The 23402-nt window shown below is 38.4% G+C and overlaps 1 protein-coding gene across 2 annotated transcripts in view; it reads right to left on the bottom strand.

The window, feature by feature from the left end:
* The window catches only part of LOC136257264 (uncharacterized), a 185225-nt gene extending 163265 nt beyond the window's left edge, over nucleotides 1–21960 (bottom strand). Inside the window, exons 1-4 of one of the 2 annotated variants that reach the window (XM_066050356.1) lie at nucleotides 21764–21960; nucleotides 9677–9730; nucleotides 9355–9624; nucleotides 9221–9298 (exon numbers count right to left, since the gene is read on the bottom strand). In XM_066050356.1, coding sequence (XP_065906428.1) covers nucleotides 9221–9298; nucleotides 9355–9624; nucleotides 9677–9728 — 400 coding nt within the window. In that variant the 5' untranslated portion in view covers nucleotides 9729–9730; nucleotides 21764–21960. Of the gene's footprint in view, nucleotides 1–9220; nucleotides 9299–9354; nucleotides 9625–9676; nucleotides 9731–16342; nucleotides 16565–21763 lie in introns of those variants that run through there. The other variant, XM_066050355.1, reaches the window with a different exon arrangement.
* Between the last annotated feature and the right edge of the window lie 1442 nt (nucleotides 21961–23402).

Genomic DNA, 23402 nt, shown 5'->3' with positions numbered 1-23402 from the left:
TATGACCGATTATTCGCGTAAAACAAGATCGATTTGTGGTCACGCCTACAGGGTAAACCGCTTCATGGAATGAGTTGAAAATTGCTATGTAGATGGAGTAAACACCGTAGGAGTGCCTTTTGGTGGTTTGAAAGGAATCGAGATAAAGACCATGGAGATATGACACAAAACCCAACCTGTGTCACAATTACGCGATCGATTTTTACGAATAAAAAAGTATTAATTTTCACGCCTACTAGGCAAACCGCTTAGAGTAATGAGCTGAAAATCGGTGTATAGCTGGAATAATCTTCATAAAAAGTCCTTGCCGTAGTACAGAAGAATCGGATTACAAACCACTGAGTTATGATTCTAAAGCCAACTCCGTGTAGCAAATGCGAGATCGAGATACTCTAATAGAACAGTCACCCTAATAGAGCATTCAGCTAATTCATTTACTCCATTATAGAATTTTATTACATCACAAGTTATTCTGTAGGGAGTGCAGCTGCAAACAGTTAATCTTATAGACAGTTCAGCAAGAAGCAAGTCACCATGTGGAGAGTTAAGCAAATATATCACTATAGAGATTCAGAACTTTACAAGTCACACTGAAGAAAGTTCAGCTATAAACAAGTCATGCACCCTGTAGAGAATTCAGCTACAATTAAGTCACTCTCTAGAGAATTCAGCTACACAGAATTCAGCTACACACAAGTCACTGTGGAGAGAGTTCAGCTACAAACAAATTACCCTTTAGAGAGATCAGCTACAAACAAAACACTTTGCAGAGTGTTCAGCTACAACAAATCAACCTTTAGAGCGATCAGTAATGAACAAATCAACACAAATCTACCTGTAGAGAGATAAGCTAGAAAAAAATCACCCTGTATAGAGTTCAGCTACAAAAAATCACCCTGTAGAGACATCAGCTAGAAACTAGACACAATGTAAGGAGTTCAGCTACAAGCAAATCACCCTGTAGAGAGTTCAGCTACAAACAAACCAACCTGTAGAGCGATCAGCTAGAAACAAATCACCCTGAAGAGAGGTCAGCTACAAAAAATCACCCTGTAGAGATATCAGCTAGAAACAAATTACCCTGAAGAGAGTTCAGCTACAAACAAATCAACCTTTAGAGCGATCAGCAACAAACAAATCAACCTGTAGAGAGATCATCTAGAAACAAATCAACCTGCAGAGAGATCACCTACAAACAAATCAGCTTGTAGAGAGATCAGTTACACACAAATCAACCTGTAGAGAGATAAGCTAGAAACAAATCACCCTGTAGAGAGTTTAGCTACAAACAAATCACCCTGTAGAGACATCAACCTGAAACTAGACACAATGTAAGAAGTTCAGCTACAAGCAATCACCCTGTAGAGAGTTCAGCTAAAACAAATCAACCTGCAGAGAGATCAGCTACAAACAAATCACCTTATAGACAGTTCAGCTACAAACAAATTACCCTGTAGAGAGATCGGCTACAAACAAATCAACCTGCAGAGAGATCAGCTACACACAAATCAACTTGTAGAGAGATCAGCTACAAACAAATCACCCTGTAGAGAGATCAGCTAGAAACTACACACAATGTAAGGAGTTCAGCTACAAATAAATCACATTGTAGAGAGTTCAGCTAAAACAAATCAACCTGCAGAGAGATCAGCTACAAACAAATCACCTTATAGACAGTTCAGCTACAAACAAATTACCTTGTAGAGAGATCGGCTACAAACAAATCAACCTGCAGAGAGATCAGCTACACACAATTCAACTTGTAGAGAGATCAGCTACAAACAAATCACCCTGTAGAGAGATCAGCGAGAAACTAGACACAATGTAAGGAGTTCAGCTACAAGCAAATCACCCTGTAGAGAGTTCAGCTACAAACAAACCAACCTGTAGAGCGATCAGCTAGAAACAAATCACCCTGAAGAGAGGTCAGCTACAAAAAATCACCCTGTAGAGATATCAGCTAGACCCTGAAGAGAGGTCAGCTACAAAAAATCACCTTGTAGAGAAATCAACTACAAACAAAACACTTTGCAGAGAGTTCAGCTACAAACAAATCAACCTTTAGAGCGACCAGCAACAAACAAATCAACCTGTAGAGAGATCATCTAGAAACAAATCAACCTGCAGAGAGATCAGCTACAAACAAATCAGCTTGTAGAGAGGTCAATTACACACAAATCAACCTGTAGAGAGATATGCTAGAAACAAATCACCCTGCAGAGAGATCAGCTAGAAACAAATCACCCTGAAGAGAGGTCAGCTACAAACAAAACACTTTGCAGATGGTTCAGCTACAAACAAATCAACTTTTAGAGCGATCAGCAACAAACAAATCAACTTGTAGAGAGATCAGCTAGAAACAAATCAACCTGTAGAGAGATCAGCTACAAACAAATCAGCTTGTAGAGAGATTAGTTACACATAAATCAACCTGTAAAGAGATAAGCTAGAAACAAATCACCCTGTAGAGAGTTCAGCTACAAGCAAAACACCCTGTAGAAAGTTCAGCAACAAAGAAACCACAATATAGAGAGTTCAGCTGCAAACAAATCACCTTATAGAGAGTTCAGCTACAAACAAATTACCATGTAGAGAGATCGGCTACAAATTAATCAACCTGCAGAGAGATCAGCTACACACAAATCAACTTGTAGAAAGATCAGCTACAAACAAATCACCCTGTAGAGAGATCAGCTAGAAACTAGACACAATCCAAGGAGTTCAGCTACAAGCAAATCACCCTTTAGTGAGTTCAGCTACAAACAAATCAACCTGCAGTGAGATCACCTACAAAAACGCACTTGTACAGAGTTGAGTTACAAACAAATTACCCTGTAGAGAGATCAGGTAGAAGAATTCACCTTGTAGAGAGTTCAGCAACAAAGAAACCACCATGTAGAGAGTTCAACTGCAAACAAATCACCCAGTAGAAAGATCAGCTAGATGAAGTTACTTTGTAGAGAGTTCAGTTACAAAGAAACCATCATATAGAGATTTAAGCTACAAAGAAATTACCCCGTAGAGAGTTCAGCTAGAAGAAGTCACCTTGTAAAGAGTTCAGCTACAAAGAAACCATCATGTACAGAGTTCAGCTACAAAGAAACCACCATGTAGAGTGTTTAGCTGCAAAAAATCACCTGTAGAGAGTTCAGCTAGAAACAAATCACCCTGTAGAGAGATCAGCTAGAAGAGGTCACTTTGTAGAGAGTTCAGCTACAAAGAAACCACCACATAAAGAGTTCAGCTGCAAATAAATCACTTGTAGAGAGTTCAGCTACAAATAAATCCCCCTGTAGAGGGATCAGCTAGAAGAAATCACCTTGTAGAGAGTTCAGCTACAAAGAAACCATCATGTAGAGAGTTCAGTTACAAACAAATCACCCTGTAGAGAGATCAGCTAGAAGAAGTTACCTTGTAGATAGTTCAGTTACAAAGAAACCATCATGTAGAGAGTTCAGCTGCAAACAAATCACTCTGTAGAGAGTTCAGCTACAAAGAAACCGCCATGTAGAGAGTTCAGCCTCAAACAAACCACCTTGTAGAGAATTCAACTACAACAAATCACCCTGTAGAGAAGAAGTTACCTTGTAGAGAGTTCAGCTACAAAGAAACCATCATGTAGGGATTTCAGCTACAAAGAAACCACCATGTAGAGAGTTTAGCTGCAAACAAATCACCTGTAGAGAGTTCAGCTAGAAACAAATCACCCCGTAGAGAGATCAGCTGGACGAAGTCACCTTGTAGAGAGTTCAGCTACAAAGAAACCATCATGTAGAGAATTCAGCTGCAAACAAATCACCCTGTAGAGAGTTCAGCTACAAAAAAATCACCCTGTAGAGAGTTCAGCTAGACGAAATCACCTTATAGAGAGTTCAGCTATAAAGAAACCATCATGTAGAGAGTTCAGCTACAAAGAAACCACTATGTAGAGAGTTTAGCTTCAAACAAATCACCTGTAGAGAGTTCAACTAGAAACAAATCACCCTGTAGAGAGACCAGCTAGAAGAGGTCACCTTGTAGAGAGTTCAGCTACAAAGAAACCATCCTGTATAATAGTTCAGCTACATTTCAAGTCACCCAGTAGAGAGATCAGCTGCAAAAAAATATCCTGTGGGGAATAATGGGCATGTAATATATATATGTATGTAATTTGTATAATTACTAATAAAATCAAAAATAATTGAAGTATTAAAAATCTTCTTTACGTTCTTTTCTTCTTCATGTGGTAAAGAAAAAAACACATGGGTTAAAAAAGCCCCAAAGCCAGCCATAGGCCGGCTTTGCAGTATACAAATACAAAAAGAAGTGATATCTAATCAAAAACAGCCAAGCTGTAAAAAAAGGTGCGGCACCCAAAAAGGCCATGGTGAAAAAAGATGTGAAATCCAAGGTGGCGGCCAAGAAATGGCTGTGATGGTAGGTTAATGGTTACATTTTAATAACGACAATCCAGGTGAATTTTGTGCCGCTTGGTCTTGGCACCAAATTCACCTGAATTGTTGTTATTAAAATGTAAACATTAACCTACCATCACAGCCATTTCTTGGCCGCCACCTTGAATTTCACATCTTTTTTCACCATGGCCTTTTTGGGGGCCGCACCTTTTTTTACAGCTTGGCTGTTTTTGATTAGATAGTAACTGGGCAGATATATAGAGTTATGTATATGTGACCGGATTTGCGAAAAGGTACCTTTTTCACACACAAAATTTGACCAACTTTTTGAACTTTAAAGTTTCATAACTTTTGTATCATTGCTTATAATTGCCTGAAATGTTACATGAGTGCAGCTACAGTATCAGGCTACATTTTGAAACTAAGAACAAGTTAATCAGTGTAAAGAGTCAAGCATTACATCATTTTGTTCGCTGGCATGTAAAATGTGTGGAAAAGGTACCTTTTCGCAAATCCGGTCACATATACTCTGATATAATTGTTGAGTGTTGTAGTTTGCCAATGGTCAAAGCTAAATTAACCATTTTAGATAGCTTTTTATGATGTTAAAGGTGTCAGGCAAACTCCAGTTAGGTGCAGGCAATAAAAGATTATTTTTCAAAACAGGAGAGGAACATGCTTAGGCCCACAAGGTACAGGCTTAATCTACTAGATGCACCATATTATATATAATGCACATATCAATGTATTGCCCTACTAACCCCCCCCCCCTCCCCCTTCGGGCATATGCAGGGCTATAGTGGGCACAAATGAATGTTAAATGCCCCATGGTGGGACAAACCTATTGTGTCAAATCCCCATGTACCACTGGCTCCAGTTGCAACGTGGGGGATTTGACATAGCGTAGAAAAAATACTTGGGTGCTTAATGAATGATTGTCAAATGCCCCGTAGTGAAGCAGCAGTTTTATGTCAATTCGCCTTGTAAAGCCCCACTTACAGGCTTTACATCCAAGGGGGGTGGTGGGGTAACACATTGGTAGGTGTATAATGAGTTTGCACCATAAACCTTGTGTTAAAATTTAGTCTGTCTTGCTTTTTTCATGCTTATAGCAGCTAATGTGCTTATTCTCAAACAATCAGGACTGGAAAACTACAAATTGTCTTCTACTTTTATCTATCAACTATCCAATCACTGCTAGTTTATTAAAATTTCCTTTGCTGTTGTGTAACTTTTTTACCATTATACTATAACCATTAGTCCCTCCTAGTTTATATGTCTCCTAGTTTATATGTCTCCTTGCAACAAAAATGGTTATGTCAACAATGTAGGTTAGAACCACAAAACAAGTCAAGTAATATATTCCAAAATCGGTCATCAACTGCTGCAGTATGCTGAATACATCTTGGGAATGGCTATGTGGGATGCTCACTTTAACAATAATCATAATAGTGGAATTAAGTGTTGTTGACATGTTAGTCTGACTATATGATTACATGTTTTTAGTTAGCTGTGCCTTACCATACTGTATCCCTTTCTGTATATGCAAGGTGGATACTGATGTCGTGACTGCTGGCGGGTGAGTTTATGGTCAATGAACAAATCACGCAAATGATGAAGAAAAAGTAATATGTGGTAGCTACCAAGACCCCACTACTATAATTATTATGAACTCTTGGTGGTATTTCATAGCCAAACACTAGTGTATCTGGCTTCTTGTGCTATTGTAGTCATTTTTTTAATTTTATGGGATCATCATAATGTAAATGTTTACTATTACAGTATATTCATGCTATCATTAAAGAGTTTCTATAATTGTGTGTTAAGTGCTGAAGGCGATGCACTGATGCTGGCTTTTAAGTGAACACTGAAGTTTCACAGGCACTGAAGGGCTGGGGTGGGATTAAAGACGTGCACGGGTAATGTAGCAGTAAGTTACTTCAACTATATCACTACAGAGGGTATGAAACAGCTGGTTATAGCTATGTGCGGCCCTACATGGGCCGGAGTCACGCTATAACGAGTCAGTGGAGGCATACCGTGGCGAATTAAAAAATAATAAATCAGTGACTGGACTCACAATTAAACCAAAAGTTGACAGCACAATGTCAGCCAGCTCGCTATGGCTAATGACCTTGCCCACTTCCACACTGTTTCGGTTTGGGAATTGAGGCGGGCGCCTCATACCTCAACGTCACGGTGGCAAGTTTGAATCTTCAAAGAGCACAAAGGCAATCTCATAAACTAACAAACACCTTTTAGCAAAATTAAATGTACAGATACATTGTGTAAAAAGCCACTGATAGCCGCAGCCTTTTTACAATACGACTTCATGGTTGAAAGAAAATCACTCCAATGGGATGCGATGATGAAGAAAATGAAAAAAAGAACAATGTACATTTGAATAAATAATTTAATTAATGCATTGTAAATGGGTGGGCAATAGAACAAACTACCACAACAATTTGCCTGACTTTTCATGTGGTAGTTACTCATTATACAAAGGTTACATGCCCCTGGTTTCAAGGCGAAATCTTTTAGTAAGGCTGAGATTTCGCCATGCGGATTTTAAAAGATTGCATAATCTATCTCTCATATAAATGACTCACAGTAGTGGTCGCATGTTTATTATTATTGTGGGAGCACACTTTGTGCTTCTTGGCCTCACGACTCACTACCGTGAGTCTTGATAATAACTAGTTATACAACCAAGTATATACTAAAGATAATATGAAATGCGGTTAAAATTACGTCATTAATAATGAATGAATAAATAATGAATAAATAATAAATAATGTTTGAGAAAACTACAAGGCCTAAGGCTTCGCACTCACCAGGAATAGAATCCATGTTGTATGAAGAGACAATCATATAATGGGCGGGTGCTATCGTGGAGGTGATAGAAACGTACGACGATTCTAATTAATGTCGATCAAACAGCACGTGACGCCTACTATTAATAGATCAAGTGGATTCTAGACAAGCAAACTACTGTTCATTTGTGTTTGAAAGTGGGCGACAGCGGATCTTTTGATTGGAAGACGAGTGGTTGCTACTCCTGCTTAATGAACATCATGATTGGAAGTTGCTACTAATCACTGGAGGCCAGTTTGTGTTGGTTAAAACACTTTGATAGTCTTGTTTCTTTAGTAGTCTTGCATAACTAGGCTACCTTCACTCATGTATGGTATGGGAGAAAGCCTCACTTGGCAGGCCATTGTGCGAAGAAGGTGCAGTTTCTAGTTGGTAAGTTTTGCATAGCTCTCCACCTGAAGCCTTTTAGTGCCAGGGGTGCCCAGATTGATCACTGATATGGGCCCTGAGAATCTGCCAAATTGCATCCCACATACTGAACGCTGATTGAGAGAACAAACAACATACACAAAATGTGCTCTTAGGCTGCAGCTATTAATTTCTATGTGCATGGTTGTCATGTGATCATTTTAGTACAAATGACCCAGCTCATGTTAAATATATACATAACTCAGATATCAGTTGTAGGTGACAGACAGTTGAAATACTGTGCTTTTATCGTAATCTTGCCATGGTCTGCTAATACATCCCTTACGTATATGTGCCAGTCAATTCCTCTAGAATTGTATTACTGTGCATCTTTTCTGCCTGCACATACTGTGTTCGCCATGCACTGTTTGTACATGCCCCATTAGTAGGTTGTCCCGTTGGTGATTGTACTTGGTTACATTTGCCCCAGGCCTAGTAATAATAATAATAATAATAAAACCTTTGTTACACCAATTGTAATCGATGCACTTGGTGCGATTTCTAAGTTGTCCCAGTATGTTGACTTGCTTGATTTACACAACATCAAATATTTCCATCTGCAAAGGCTTGCTCTACCTGGTACAGCTTCAATCCTTCGCTGAGTGTTACAGCTCTCAGGTACTGGATAGTGCTCAAGCTAAAACTGACTCTTACCAGTTTATATAATTAGTCATTAATATACTGTGTGTGTATTTATAATAATAATTACTCAAAGTGGTAGCGTGGAGAGTAGTCATTTTTTTATAAGCTAATCTTGATTGCATAATTGTTACACACTGTTGGTCTTTTCATTGTATCTTCGTGATTTTTAGCTTGATTCCTTTCAAACCACAAAAGATTTGAGATTTAATAGTTAACCGATTTAATAGCTAACCTATTCACACACAAATTTTCAGCTTCTTCCCGTAAGCAGTTTACCCTGTAGGCGTAACAACAGTTTTATTTTTGTGAATAATCACTAATAACTCCTTGACTCTTTATCGTATTCCATCCAAACTTGGTACCAAATGTGCCTTTATACCCCCTTCTGTGTGCCAAATTTCAAGGCAAATGGATATGGCATTCACATCTTATAGCAAGCTTTGCAAGTGTGTGAAAACAGGAGAAATATAAGAAGAAACTAAGCTAATTTTTGAAGTCACATATGTCGGGAATGCTTGAAGCGATTTTGCTCAAATTAGGTATGTGGAGTACTGATGTTGGCAGGCGTGTCCACAGCAAAAATCACCTTGTTTCGTAAGGGCAGCACAGAGCTCATGTGACTATGTCGGTCTTCCTCTAACCATTAACTACCTCATCAAATTCTGACCCAGACCATTTATGCTTAGGTTGGACCATTGTCATTGTCACAATGGACCATTTCTGCTAGACAACTAGACTGTTTATGCACCCAGACCAAATATTTATTTTAAAAGCATTAATGTAATACCCAAGCTACGTAAACATTTGCAATACTTATTTGTGCCAAACTGGTTGGTTTTTGCAAATAATTACTAGCAATGCATGCAATTGATATACTGTACATACAGTACCACATAACTCACTGTACAAAGCAGATCCAGTGGTCTGACTATTATGATAATTTTGGGTGCCAACATCCCAGTGTGGAGTGTGCTGAGATTCTATGCATTAACAAAATTACATACTACCAATGAACACCATTATATTATTGTCATACCTGTCCTCAGTTTATCAGGAAGATCGGTCATTACTGTTATCTTGCTAAACAAGCAAAGGAAATGTTTGTAATCTTTTGTAGTGTCTAGGTGAACTAGTAAAAGATTAATGATTCTCTGACATCTGATTCTTAAGCTTTCCCCATTGATTATGTAGCTCTCCACTTCACTAGGAACTTCTAAATGTTGTTTAAGAGTTGAGATGGTCAGTTTACAGTTCGGTATTAAACTCTGATACAGCAAGTCATAGTATCTGATCAGAAATTTAAACTCTGTTGAGAGCATAGACAATACCTATTAGTGGTTATACTGTTGATAACTTACCAGGTTTCCTGACAATCACATCAATTACTCGCGGTCCATACAAACAATCCATCCCTAAGATATGTACAGGTAAGATATTGCATATCAGTAGCAATACGGTGACATAAAGGTTTGGAAGCATCAAAATATATAATATACAGTACCCCCAATAGTGAATACTGTAAAAAAAATACCTAACCCCCTACAAAAGGCCAAGGACATGGGTCTACTAAATGATATAGCTTATAATATTTCATTCTAAATTATTCACAAATCTACATCAATTAATTGCATGAATACAAAAATAAAGGTGAAACTGTGCTATATTTGGATTCATGCAATTTATTGAAACCTCTACATTTGGATTCATGCAATTTACTGATGTACAAAAATAAGCTTACATTTAATATAAGTTTATTTTTGCAAATCAATAAATTAATGGAAATTATAATTCCCACAAGTATAAGAAAAAATTAAGGATAAACTAGAATTTTAGTGCACCAATAAAAAGAACTGTAACAAGCTTGAGTTTATATATTAAGACAGAAAATTATTGTAACGCCAAAAAGAAGTGCTTACCCATACTGTGCTGTGGAGGTTTCATAATTAAAATGCACAGTAGAGATATTCACTTCTTTTTGTATTTTCTGTCATAGTATAGTACTCTACTACATAATATCACTACTTTTATTTGTGTACTATATACTAGTTGATCTCTACTCTAGTTCAAAATTCCTAATTTTTGTGTTTCTGTTCTTTTTATAGAACTGATGATCAATCTGTTTGACTAGTTTGTTTATAAAGATGAATATTATTGATGTAGCTATGGGAAGTCAATCAAAAAAGACATCATCAATTTATTTCGTTGAACATAAACTGTAATTTTGCACATACAATAGATTGGTGTACTGATAGTCTACAATACTGATTTAATGGATTGACATATACATCTTATACATTAAGACAGGGCAGAAAACAACACTCAAAAGTGGGGGGAGTCATGTGGGCTGGCTGTACATTAAAAGTGTTTCAAAATCATTAACCATACCTTTTGCAGGCCAACACTAAGGGAATCTGGGTGCAGACCCACAGGAAACTTTAGATATTTGAATGCTTTGAGGTTGAATTCAAAAGCATTGTAAATGTTATGTGTGTACTTGAATAGGATACTCCTATAATATTACGTCAATGACTATCATTATGATACGCTGTACAACTAGATAGCCACATCAGTATATGAAGGCATTTCAGATAGACTCATACTCTTGAATATAATATGTGTTAGTAGAGAAAAATACTTATTGAATTAATTGCATAGCAGGACCAACTTATGATGACTTTGCTGAATTTATTATTAAACACCATCATGATTATGATGATCAAAATGAAATTTATGTTTTATTAGAGTAGTTAAGTGACTGCTTTATTACACAAATCTCAGTAAACCAAGGCAAAGTAAGTTAGCTAATTACTGCAATATCAAGACACACAATAGTGTGTCGTGCGGCCCAAGAAGCCGGCGCGCCACACCCGTGAGTATATTGACAGGAAGAACGAAAACGTCATTTTCACACCTTTGTATCTCAGTGATCACTTATCCGATTGGAACCAAATTTGCTACACAGTTGCCCACCAGACAGGGGAGTCTTCACTACAAATTTGAAGGAAGTCGCTCCAGCCATTTCCGAGATACAAGCTGCCAAAGTTTCGTTTTTTTTCTTCGTTATTTTTTTTCTTCTTCGTCTTTTCGCACGCTTGCAAAAATTGCTATAACAAGCAAACGCGTACTCCGATCGCCATGAAATGTGACACACAGAAAGGGAGTCCAACGGCAAATCCTAGCATCAAATTTGCTACAAATCCGATGAATGGTTCAGGAGTTATGACCGATTATTCGCGTAAAACAAGATAGATTTGTTGTCACGCCTACAGGGTAAACCGCTTCATGGAATGAGTTGAAAATTGCTATGTAGATGGAGTAAACATCGTAGGAGTGCCTTTTGGTGGTTTGAAAGGAATCGAGATAAAGACCATGGAGATATGACACAAAACCCAACCTGTGTCACAATTACGCAATCAATTTTTACGAATAAAAAAGTATTAGTTTTCACGCCTACTAGGCAAACCGCTTAGAGTAATGAGCTGAAAATCGGTGTATAGCTGGAATAATCGTCATAGAAAGTCCTTGCCGTAGTACAGAAGAATCGGATTACAAACCACTGAGTTATGATTCTAAAGCCAACTCTGTGTAGCAAATGCGAGATCGAGATACTCTAATAGAACAGTCACCCTAATAGAGCATTCGGCTAATTTATTTACTCCAAATAGAATTTTATTACATCACAAGTTATTCTGTAGGCAGTTCAGCTGCAAACAGTTAATCTTATAGACAGTTCAGCAAGAAGCAAGTCACCATGTGGAGAGTTAAGCAAATATATCACTATAGAGATTCAGAACATTACAAGTCACACTGAAGAAAGTTCAGCTATAAACAAGTCATGCACCCTGTAGAGAATTCAGCTACAATTAAGTCACTCTCTAGAGAATTCAGCTACACAGAATTCAGCTACACACAAGTCACTGTGGAGACAGTTCAGCTACAAACAAATTACCCTATAGAGAGATCAGCTACAAATAAAACACTTTGCAGAGTGCTCAGCTACAACAAATCAACCTTTAGAACGATCAGCAATGAACAAATCAACACAAATCTACCTGTAGAGAGATAAGCTAGAAAAAAATCACCCTGTATAGAGTTCAGCTACAAAAAATCACCCTGTAGAGACATCAGCTAGAAACTAGACACAATGTAAGGAGTTCAGCTACAAGCAAATCACCCTGTAGAGAGTTCAGCTACAAACAAACCAACCTGTAGAGCGATCAGCTAGAAACAAATCACCCTGAAGAGAGGTCAGCTACAAAAAATCACCCTGTAGAGATATCAGCTAGAAACAAATCACCCTGAAGAGAGTTCAGCTACACACAAATCAACCTTTAGAACGATCAGCAACAAACAAATCAACCTGTAGAGAGATCACCTAGAAACAAATCAACCTGCAGAGAGATCAGCTACAAACAAATCAGCTTGTAGAGAGATCAGTTACACACAAATCAACCTGTAGAGAGATAAGCTAGAAACAAATCACCCTGTAGAGAGTTCAGCTAAAACAAATCAATCTGCAGAGAGATCAGCTACAAACAAATCACCTTGTAGATAGTTCCGCTACAAACAAATTACCTTGTAGAGAGATCGGCTACAAACAAATCACCCTGCAGAGAGATCAGCTACACACAAATCAACTTGTATAGAGATCAGCTACAAACAAATCACCCTGTAGAGAGATCAGCTACAAACTAGACACAATGTAAGGAGTTCAGCTACAAGCAAATTACCCTGTAGAGAGTTCACCTACAAACAAATCAACCTGTAGAGCAATCAGCTAAAAACAAATCACCCTGAAGAGAGGTCAGCTACAAACAAAACACTTTGCAGAGAGTTCAGCTACAAACAAATCAACTTTTAGAGTGATCAGCAACAAACAAATCAACTTGTAGAGAGATCAACTAGAAACAAATCAACCTGCAGAGAGATCAGCTACAAACAAATCAGCTTGTAGAGAGACCAGTTACACACAAATCAACCTGTAGAGAGATAAGCTAGAAACAAATCACCCTGCAGAGAGTTCAGTTACAAGCAAAACACCCTGTAGAGAGTTCAGCAACAAAGAAACCACCATGTAGAGAGTTCAGCTGCAAACAAATCACCTTATAGAGAGTTCAGCTACAAACAAATTACCCTGTAGAGAGATCGGCTACAAACAAATCAACCTGTAGAGAGATCAGCTAGTAACTAGACACAATGTAAGGAGTTCAGCTACAAGTAAATCAGCCTGTAGAGAGATCAGCTACAAACAAATCACTTTATAGACAGTTCAGCTACAAACAAATTACCCTGTAGAGAGATCGGCTACAAATTAATCAACCTGCAGAGAGATCAGCTACACTCAAATCAACTTTTAGAGAGATTAACTACAAACAAATCACCCTGTAGAGAGATCAGCTAGAAACTAGACACAATGTAAGCAGGTCAGCTACAAGCAAATCACCCTTTAGTGAATTCAGCTACAAACAAATCAACCTGCAGTGAGATCACCTACAAAAAAGCACCTTGTACAGAGTTCAGCTACAAACAAATTACCCTGTAGAGAGATCGGCTACAAACAAATCAACCTGTAGAAAGATCAGCTACACACAAATCAACTTGTAGAGAGATCAGCTACAAACAAATCACCCTGTAGAGAGATCGGCTACAAATTAATCAACCTGCAGAGAGATCAGCTAGAAACTAGACACAATGTAAGCAGTTCAGTTGCAAGCAAATCACCCTTTAGTGAGTTCAGCTACAATCAAATCAACCTGCAGTGAGATCACCTACAAAAACGCACCTTGTACAGAGTTCAGTTACAAATAAATTACCCTGTAGAGAGATCAGGTAAAAGAATTCACTTTGTAGAGAGTTCAGCAACAAAGAAACCACCATGTAGAGAGTTCAGCTGGCATTACTGAATGGTAGGGGAAAGTAATAATAATTTCAGTTGGTGCTAAAAAAATTGTAATGAATTGTTATTGGATTAGGTCAGGGGGGAGTGAATTCCACAGTCTTATTGATCTAGGGAAGAATGAATTACTGTACTGATTGGTCCTTACATAGATATGATGAAATCTTTGGTCATGTCCTCTGGTGTTAGAAGTGACAGGGATTAAATCAATAGGAGATATATCACTGAGATTATGAACAATTTTGTAAAGGAGGATGATACTGGATACTTGTCTGCGGTGTTCTAAACTGGGAATGTTAAGGTCAATGAGCATGTTAGATACACTGCTGAAATGCGAGAAGTCAGCCAAAATGAATCTACTTGCCACAATATGGCTAGCTATAGACATATTTTCATACCGCTACTCTCCAGGGCCTGATACTCTCTACATAACAGACAATTTGCTAACTTAGCTTAACTCAACACAGCTAGTTTGGCAACCATATCCTGTCATCCTTCGCCATGTGATCACAGTTCCACTTGAGTATCAGTAAGCATCACTGCAGTCTAATTTTTTTCACATTTTCTTGGCTAGAATGCAAGGTAGCTAATGTGCAACAATCTTGAAAACTGAATTGCACATGTTCAATATTTGGTTTATAGGACGAAATAATGGTTAAATCTTTAATAATGGGGAAATACGTGCGGCAGTAAAAATACATGTGGGCACTGATGAAAAATATGATAACACATTAATAGTGGCCTTACTTCTTGAATCACATTTATAAGATAGAAAAGAAGGAAAGCAAGTGAGCTAGCAGCAGTAGCACATCTGGTAGCACACTGAGCTATCACACTGCTGGCGGTCCCAGGTTCGAACCAGGATCAGGATTGCACTTTTTTCGTTTTTGGTTACCCTTTTAATCTAAGTTTTAGGCCCCTATTTGGTGATTATTAGTTTCTTATCCAGTCTTTCTAATTATGATGCGGGCGGGAGGGCAATACCATTAGGCCATTATAGTATTTATACACTAAGGTACAGACCTTGTCCAAATTATCTTTCTTTCCTCGCACAAATTTACATTGGATTTCAGCTGCAATCATGCTCTATCGACTTAATCATAGCGGGATTTCAGTTGACTGTTGAAAAACAGAATCCACTGCAGTAATTTGCCAAGGAAAAACAACAATGCATAGTGCACTGTAGCGTTAATTTAAAAGACGCCATCTCAGGGCTATCAAGTTGAGCTAGTGACATTGAGTGAGATTTACCAAGCTACCATACTACTTTCAAAAAATCTAAGTAAATTACCATCTGAGACCAAAAAAAAAAAGATCTCAGAAAAATTTCAGACAAGTCTAATTCGGCTACAACACCCATTTAAGCTGTCGATAGCTTATAAAGTACCTCTTAATGCTCAAAAAGCTTAATAAACCTCAGTAAATACGTGCATAGTGTCACGTGAACGGCTAGTGAGGAGAGTCACCATCGTTTGCGTGTGAGCGTGTGAAAAGACCCGAATGCGTGTGTCACACGCCTAATGCGTGAGACCTGACAGGTCTGCCATCTAGTTTCAATGCAAATTATGCCAATGGTTTGGTATCAAGTGTTCTTCTGAGCATGCACAGAGTAAACAATGGCTTATCATGCGGGTGGTCTAAGAAGAATGCTAGCGGTGGATGAGAAACTAACAGTAATAATCACCAAATAGGGGCCTTATAGGGACATGAAATAGGGTGAAAAGAGAGATACAGGGCTGCCTTAGATCGCTGCATATCATTCTTGTTTTTAACATGTTGATGAAGGGAACGTGTGACGCTTTATAAGAAGTTTAGGGCTTTAATTCGTCAGTCAGCAGTAATCAACAGCCACACTAACTTCAGTCTGCGGTGCATTGCACAGAATTCTTAAAGTAAGTGTTGCTACGAGACCCTTCAGTTCCAGTTCTAAATAAAGTAGGCGAGACTACAGAGGATGCGGTTGCAAACCAACGTGTCATGTGACATCTACACCCCCATCATGGGGACAATTCATGTAAAGCTACGCAGGTAGGCACGCTAGCCCAGGACGTACAAGTTACCTAACACCACAAAAAGTACCAGCGTGTACACACAGTCACATAGCTACATTACAGATATACTTACGCACCGTGTTGTCATACACTATGCTGAAACCACAAAACGCCAAAAGCTTCTTAGATCTACGCCTCTCTAAAGTATTGCTTCTCGTGATATATCAATGCTAAATCACACAACTACTTCCTAGAGAAGAATGGTTCACTGGTTGCACGTTTCCACGCAGAACTATGCACTTCGCTATACACAGAATGATCACATTCGGCAAAGGAATTTCTAGTCACACAGTAGTCTGGCGCGGCCGCCCCTTCGCAAATAGGCCGCGCCGGACTAGTCATACAGTACAAGCGCCAAGAACTAAGAGTAAATCCACAATAAGCGCACCCTTGCGTTGCAAACAAAAGGTGGCCAAGATGAACTGCTATTCAACAGTCTAATGAATAAGGCAGGTTATATATAGCCGGTACCGGTTACACTGTTTTGCCGGCTATTTTGCCGGCAGTGGAGGGTATAATACTTAGAATGTTACGTGCATTAAAAAAAAACTTGTACAAAAAACCTAAGAAAGCGAAAAAAAAAACCTGTCTAAGCGAGGGTTCGAACCCGGGCATCCGTACTCATAAGCAATGTTTGTAACGATTATACCACCGGTGCTGCAGCTAGTCATATTATTTAGTTTCTACGTTATAAACATCCGACTGAAGTGACTTCTATATACAAGAGTGAAGAAGAAACCAAAGCTTAACCCTAGCCTACCCCTAACGCTAAGGAACTACTTTTCGCATCCCCTAAAGTTGAATGCTCGGGGCAACCTACTAGACGCGTGCCCTAAAGTTGAATGCTCGGGGCAACCTACTAGTGCCGGCACAATAGCCGTTAGTGTTTGCAAACCGGTACCGGCTAAATATACACTTCGAATGAATAATAATTAACTATTCTTGTTTGCTGGCTTCATCACGAAGCTAAATCTAGCACCTCGCCCACTGAATTCCTGGACCAATTTCTGTGTCTTTGGTCTCATTCTACTGCATTGATGTGTTAAAACGTAAACGCAACCATCTCCACCTCAGTGCCAAGGGCGTAGCCAAGGGGGGTTTGGATGGTTCGGACGAACCTCCTTTCAGAGGCAAATTATGACCGGGCCTGCAAAAACAGGGCATGTAGGCACAAACTACACCCCATCACTCTATAGGTCATATCGTAGGATTGGAAAAGTATATTTCCATTCTGTAACTTGCATCATGATGCCAATTAAATGCTTACTACGAGGTGAAAATTGAATTGCCATAGCATAATGGTACAAGTGATGAAAGTGTGAAAAAGTAGGCAAAAATCATGTGCCCACATGCCCTATTAGCTATCGCAGGCCTGGTCACAATTTTGTTAAATAAAATCGCATCAAATCTTACAGCCCTGAAGCTCTCCAGTAGTTAGCTACTTGCACACATACTGACACTCTTCTGCAAATAATCTTGAGGGTCATATTACATTAGTGTAGAACTATTGCAAATCATCGGGGTAGCTATCACTAAAAAGGGGAATGGGAAATTAGGAAATGGGAAACGGAGCATTTCTCTATGGTGGGTTTAACACTGCAAAAAAAACTTGGATTTACACATTCCATAGCATATTAAGCAAACGCATAAAATAGGTCAAATTTGCAACATGTGTGGTTGCAGTAATGTGTAGAATAGGTCAAATTTGTGGCTATGCACATCATGACGACATATGATGGAATGGTATTTCAACACATCTCCAGTAGCACATACATGTTTGCAACTTCACTACATGTGCACAAATGTACAGCACAAAAAGATGACTATATGTGCTTCACCTGTGAGGGGTAACACATAAAAGAAAAATTCATATTTTTTTACTGTGTTTTTGTAGTATTAGTGGCAACTGAGGGCATCAAAAGCCGTCAGTGATTCACAAGCTGGACAGGGCTAGCTGGACACAAAGTCAAGTGCATGGTCGAACACAAAACTTGATGAATGCATTATTCAGCATCTAAATTACAGTCAGTGCAACTTTGCCAGGAGTAACAATGAGCAAGACTGATTGAAAGCAGCCCTTCTAGGTATAATTTGTCCCGTTTCACTTTAGGATATTTAGCTCAAAGATATTTGCTTAGGCTCCTAGGATGTGGGTAAACACCTCGAACAGGCTCTGCCTTCTGTGTACACCCTCCAGTGCCTAACTGGTAAAGTAGATAATAACATTACACTAGTATTGGCTTCACCCTTCTGGGCATGTGATCTCATATTTGTGTCCCTCCTACTGTGATTATGCTATAGTGTGGTTACTCTTCCCAGTGTCATTTAGGTTCTCCTGTCACTACATCAACAACAGCCTACTGCCATGGCATTAGAGCAACTACTGGATCAAACAAGAATTCTATTGTTTTGAAGTTTGGTACTAATCAGATTATGATTCATCAAGAATTATAAATTAATGTAGTCACTAATGACACATATGCATGGCCACAAATGTAATATGATTATATGTACATGCATATGAGATATATGCAATCAGTGTAGCCTGGTAGTGGCCTGGGTAGTGATGGTGTCAAGACACCAATGTATATACTACCAGTATATGTTCAGCTTCCTGTGTTACTGGTGCTATCTAGGGTTAGGGTAAAGTATCAAGACACACGGTAGTGTGTCGTGCGGTCCAAGAAGCTGGTGGCTATCGTTTTGTTCACCCGTGTTGAGTCCGTAAGCACCTCAGGCACTTTTATAAAATTAATTAATCAGAGATTACAGTGCACCTATGAAGATTGATAATAATAGTAATTGTGATTGTAAATTTTGGATAGAGGCATAGCCTGTAGCTACATCCAAATCATACACACAAAAAAGTAGCTATACTCATTAAAAATCATATATTATATTACTATAGTGTCTGTCCAGCAGATTCTTAAATTGATTAGGGGAGTTGGAGTCAATCACTGATCGGGGTAAAAAATTCCAATCACTAATCACTCTAATTGAAAAGAAGGATAATCGTGATAAGCAATGTGTATGAGACACACAGACACAAGCTTGGACACAAGAGAGGATATATTCAACTCTCAGGATGTGAAGTATGTCATTTTTACAGAACATGTACTGCACGGTACTTTACCCTGGGTGCATTAATAATTTGAATACTGTGACAGAAAGTAAAGTCATAGTTTAGCTTGCACAATATGCCTTGGCTTATACAGGTGTAATCAACCTAGAAGCTTGGCTAAAAGAAATTTTGTGATGTCTATGAGTTGGCATAATAGAGCAGGCAATGATTCTTAAGGTTATCAATGGCATGTACACACTTTAATGTTATCATGCTGGTTTTATACAAACGTCACACATTGGTGATTCCAATTGATGTGCCACAAGATGAGTATTTGGAGATACAAAATAGTTGGGATGAATTACCTGTAGTATTCTAACATTTGCACATGTCTTTGAGGAGGGTGCTAAACCATAAATGGTAGTTGCAAGTCTTCCAATTGCCTTAAGCAGTCTCTGTGATGTGTGAAACCTTGTGTGGCCAGTGGCTACACTGCCTTTTTCTCTTTGTCATTGAGTTAGGTAGTATCTGGTACAGTTCAAACCTCATACACATTCGCATTTGTACACCACTCAGCTTATATTATTGTGTAGCAGAAAACAATGTGATGAGCAGCAGCCATTTGTGTTTCTAATCACAAGCATGCATATGCATTTACAAATTTACCAATGTGACTAAAAGAATGGAGTATATATGTATATCATAATTAATATCTATGCTAACAGTTGCATTTGGAATTTATTGAATTGGTTATAAGTTCTTTAGTAATAGACAGGTTAGCTGAATGTTGCAGTTTTGTTGCAATAGAATTTAAGCACATGGGCTATAATGCTGCATGCTTTGATGATACAATTGTAGTATCGAACTGTACAGAACCTCTTATGTAACTACTCCTACCCAATGACAGAATATAGTGACCTAACCATGTGGGACTATCTGCAGTGTTAGTTACTAGATATTGAAGTATTTATTATGCAGCTAATGGAATACCTTCCTCATGCAATGTGTACAACATTCTGTATGCAAGCACATGACTCAAAACACCTCCTGCAAAACCTCTATACAGTGAATCATTGGTGAATTCTTGGCTGACCATTTAATATAGGTATTAGATAGATACAGTGACTGCTTAATGCAGACCACAGTACATAAAATTATCTACATTTGTATTGAAAATATTTAGAACATCATGAGTATGTCCATCATGTTACAGTTAAAGCACTGCTACATGTGTGTATGGAAAATACAGCATAAGGGGACATGTCAAGAGATGAGGCAAAGTCGATTACTGTATTTGCCTCAAGATACCCTCGAGTGATATCTTTTTTGTACATACAAACATATGCGGTGCTTTAAATAATACTTGTACTTCCTGTTCTTGCTTGGAGCGTATGCCCTAATCACTTCAATTTTTGGTGGTGATCAGCAATGTAAACAGCGGTGTTCATGTGTGCATGTATATGTATACCCTCTAAAGCGCTGAGAACATTATTATTATTATAGGCATTTCAGCACAACATACAAGGGACTACAAAGTAAGTCATGCACATACAGAGCAGTACGTATGAAAGTAAATGTTTTGAGGGCCTGGCAGAAATTACTTCTACAAGCCTTAATTAATTTCAATAATAAAACAAACTGGTCTGAAGACAAGAAAATAATAATGATTTGGTTAGTAACGTACTCAACTTGAATGATGCACTCTTTGTTCTTCATTCAGGTCGTCAAACATGAACCTCATGTTCCAAAAGAAAATTATTTTTAGTGCTAAAATAAATGCTGCAAGTGCTCAGATATTGTTTAGGATGTTGGTCAAAAGATCCATGTTAGCCAGCTCATGTGATACATTTGTTACCTACGTAATAACAACATCATGAAGGTTGCGGAGTTTGATTTGTGAAATTTAATGTGCTTTGACATGAGTACTTCTATATCACTTGTTGATCGCTTGTGATTGAAAAATAGTGAAATTCCTTCTCCCTAGTGGATATATAAGGAGTATTATCCTCAGTGGTGTCACCATTATATGGAACTGTCTATACATACACAATGCAAATTAGTTTACAGTATATATATTCTGTTTTATTTTATCAAAATTAGGATTTATACCGTTGATTACTATTGACAGTTTCAGACACATTATCTGTTTTGTGCCTCGAGTGTTTGGTTTGCTTTTAAAATGTCGTACAGAATGGCCGTTTGTAACAGTAGCTATGTGTGTTTGCATGCACTGCTCCAAATAAAGTAGGTGGGACTACACAGGATGTGGTTGCAAACCAACGTGTCATGTGACATCTACACTCCCATCATGGGGACAATTCATGTAGCTAAAGCTACGCAGGTAGGCACGCTAGCCCAGGATGTACAAGTTACCTAACACCACAAAAAGTCCCAGCGTGTACACACAGTCACATAGCTACATTACTAATATACTTACGCAGCACCGTGTTGTCATACACTATGCTGAAACTGCAAAACTCCAAAAGCTTCTTAGAGCTACGCCTCTCTAAAGTATGATATATCAATGTTAAATCGCACGACTACTTCCTAGAGAAGAATGATTCACTGGTTGCACGTTTCCACGCAGAATTATGCACTTCGCTATACACAAAACGATCACATCCGGCAAAGGAATTTCTGGTCATACAAGCGCCAAGAGCCAAGAGTAAATCCACAATAAGCGCACCCTTGCGTTGCGAACAAAAGGTGGCCAAGGTGAAGTGCTATTCAACAGTCTAATGAATAATAATCATTCTTGTTTTATGACTGGCTTCATCACGAAACTAAATCTGGCACCTAGCCCACAGAATTTCTGGACCTATTTCAGTGTCTTTTCGGGCCTCATTCTACCACATTGATGTGTCAAAATGTAAGCGCAACTATCCCCACCTCAGTGCCAAGGGTATAACCAAGGGGGGTTCGGATGGTTCGGACAAATCCCCCTTTCAGAAGTAGAATTTGTTTAAAAACTAAAAATCCATCAAATCTTAAAATCGTGGAGCTCTCCGGTAGCTACTTGCACACTAGCGCTTCTCTGTAATAATCTTGAAGGTCACATTACATTGATGTATATAGAACTATTGCAAAACATCGATATCTATTGCACCACGTGATAAGTTGCACACGTGATGCATGATGGAAATGGTGAACTACCAGAGGATGCACACGTGAGCGCATATATTTGTATTGAAAGTATAACCAAACCTTCAGCAAAGTTTTAACAAGCACCATTCAAAACTGCACCTCAAATTTTAGTATTATAGGGCAATCTATCCCGTTCAACCCCACTACTCCCAGCCCGTAAATCACTGTTGAAATCTCAAGGGATCACGTGTATTGCAAGTTTCGTTCCCCCAATGAAAAAATCGACTTTCACCAAATAATTTCCTTCCTACTGCAGGATACTTAGCTTGTTGTACTGATATTTGAACCACTACATATCAGAAGCCGCGAGTCTTTTAGATTGAGAAATCGGCACATCGTATTTTCGTCGATTTCGTGATTTGCAGTAAAATGATGGAATCGTAAGTGCAGCTTCTTGCAAAGGACTGAGGCAAACTTTCTTATTAGCTGTATGTTATCTTAAGTTGTTGTGCTGTGCAAACATACATAGTAATGGATTAACGTCTAGCTGGGTGGCTTACAATGGCTCATTTTTGTGTCTGCAAATCATGGAAAATGTGTTTGGGTTGCTCTGGCTCCTACCACGAGAGAAGCCAGATCTTACTCACAGCATGGTCATGCAACTGGATGTTCCCTCAGTCTATTATTATTATTATTATTATTATTATTATTGTTATTATTATTATTATTATTATTGTGATTTTGCTGCTGAAAGACATGGATACAAACTAGGGGGTTGGTATAAAACTAAACTAGACTATAAAATACAGCAGCTGGTGTGCTGATAAGAGCTATCAGCACCCAATTATAAGTTAAGATTACAAGGGAGCAACTAAAAATTACAAGTAAACTAATTAATTAACAAAGGGTAATTGGGATGGAACTACACCTGTGACAAAGACATACAAATGATAAGTACAGTAATTATTGTCATCAAAGTTTGAAGTGAACAT

Source organism: Dysidea avara, chromosome 6, assembly GCF_963678975.1.
Source record: "Dysidea avara chromosome 6, odDysAvar1.4, whole genome shotgun sequence".
Lineage (NCBI taxonomy): Eukaryota > Metazoa > Porifera > Demospongiae > Dictyoceratida > Dysideidae > Dysidea > Dysidea avara.
This window is presented reverse-complemented; position numbering and strand designations above follow the sequence as displayed.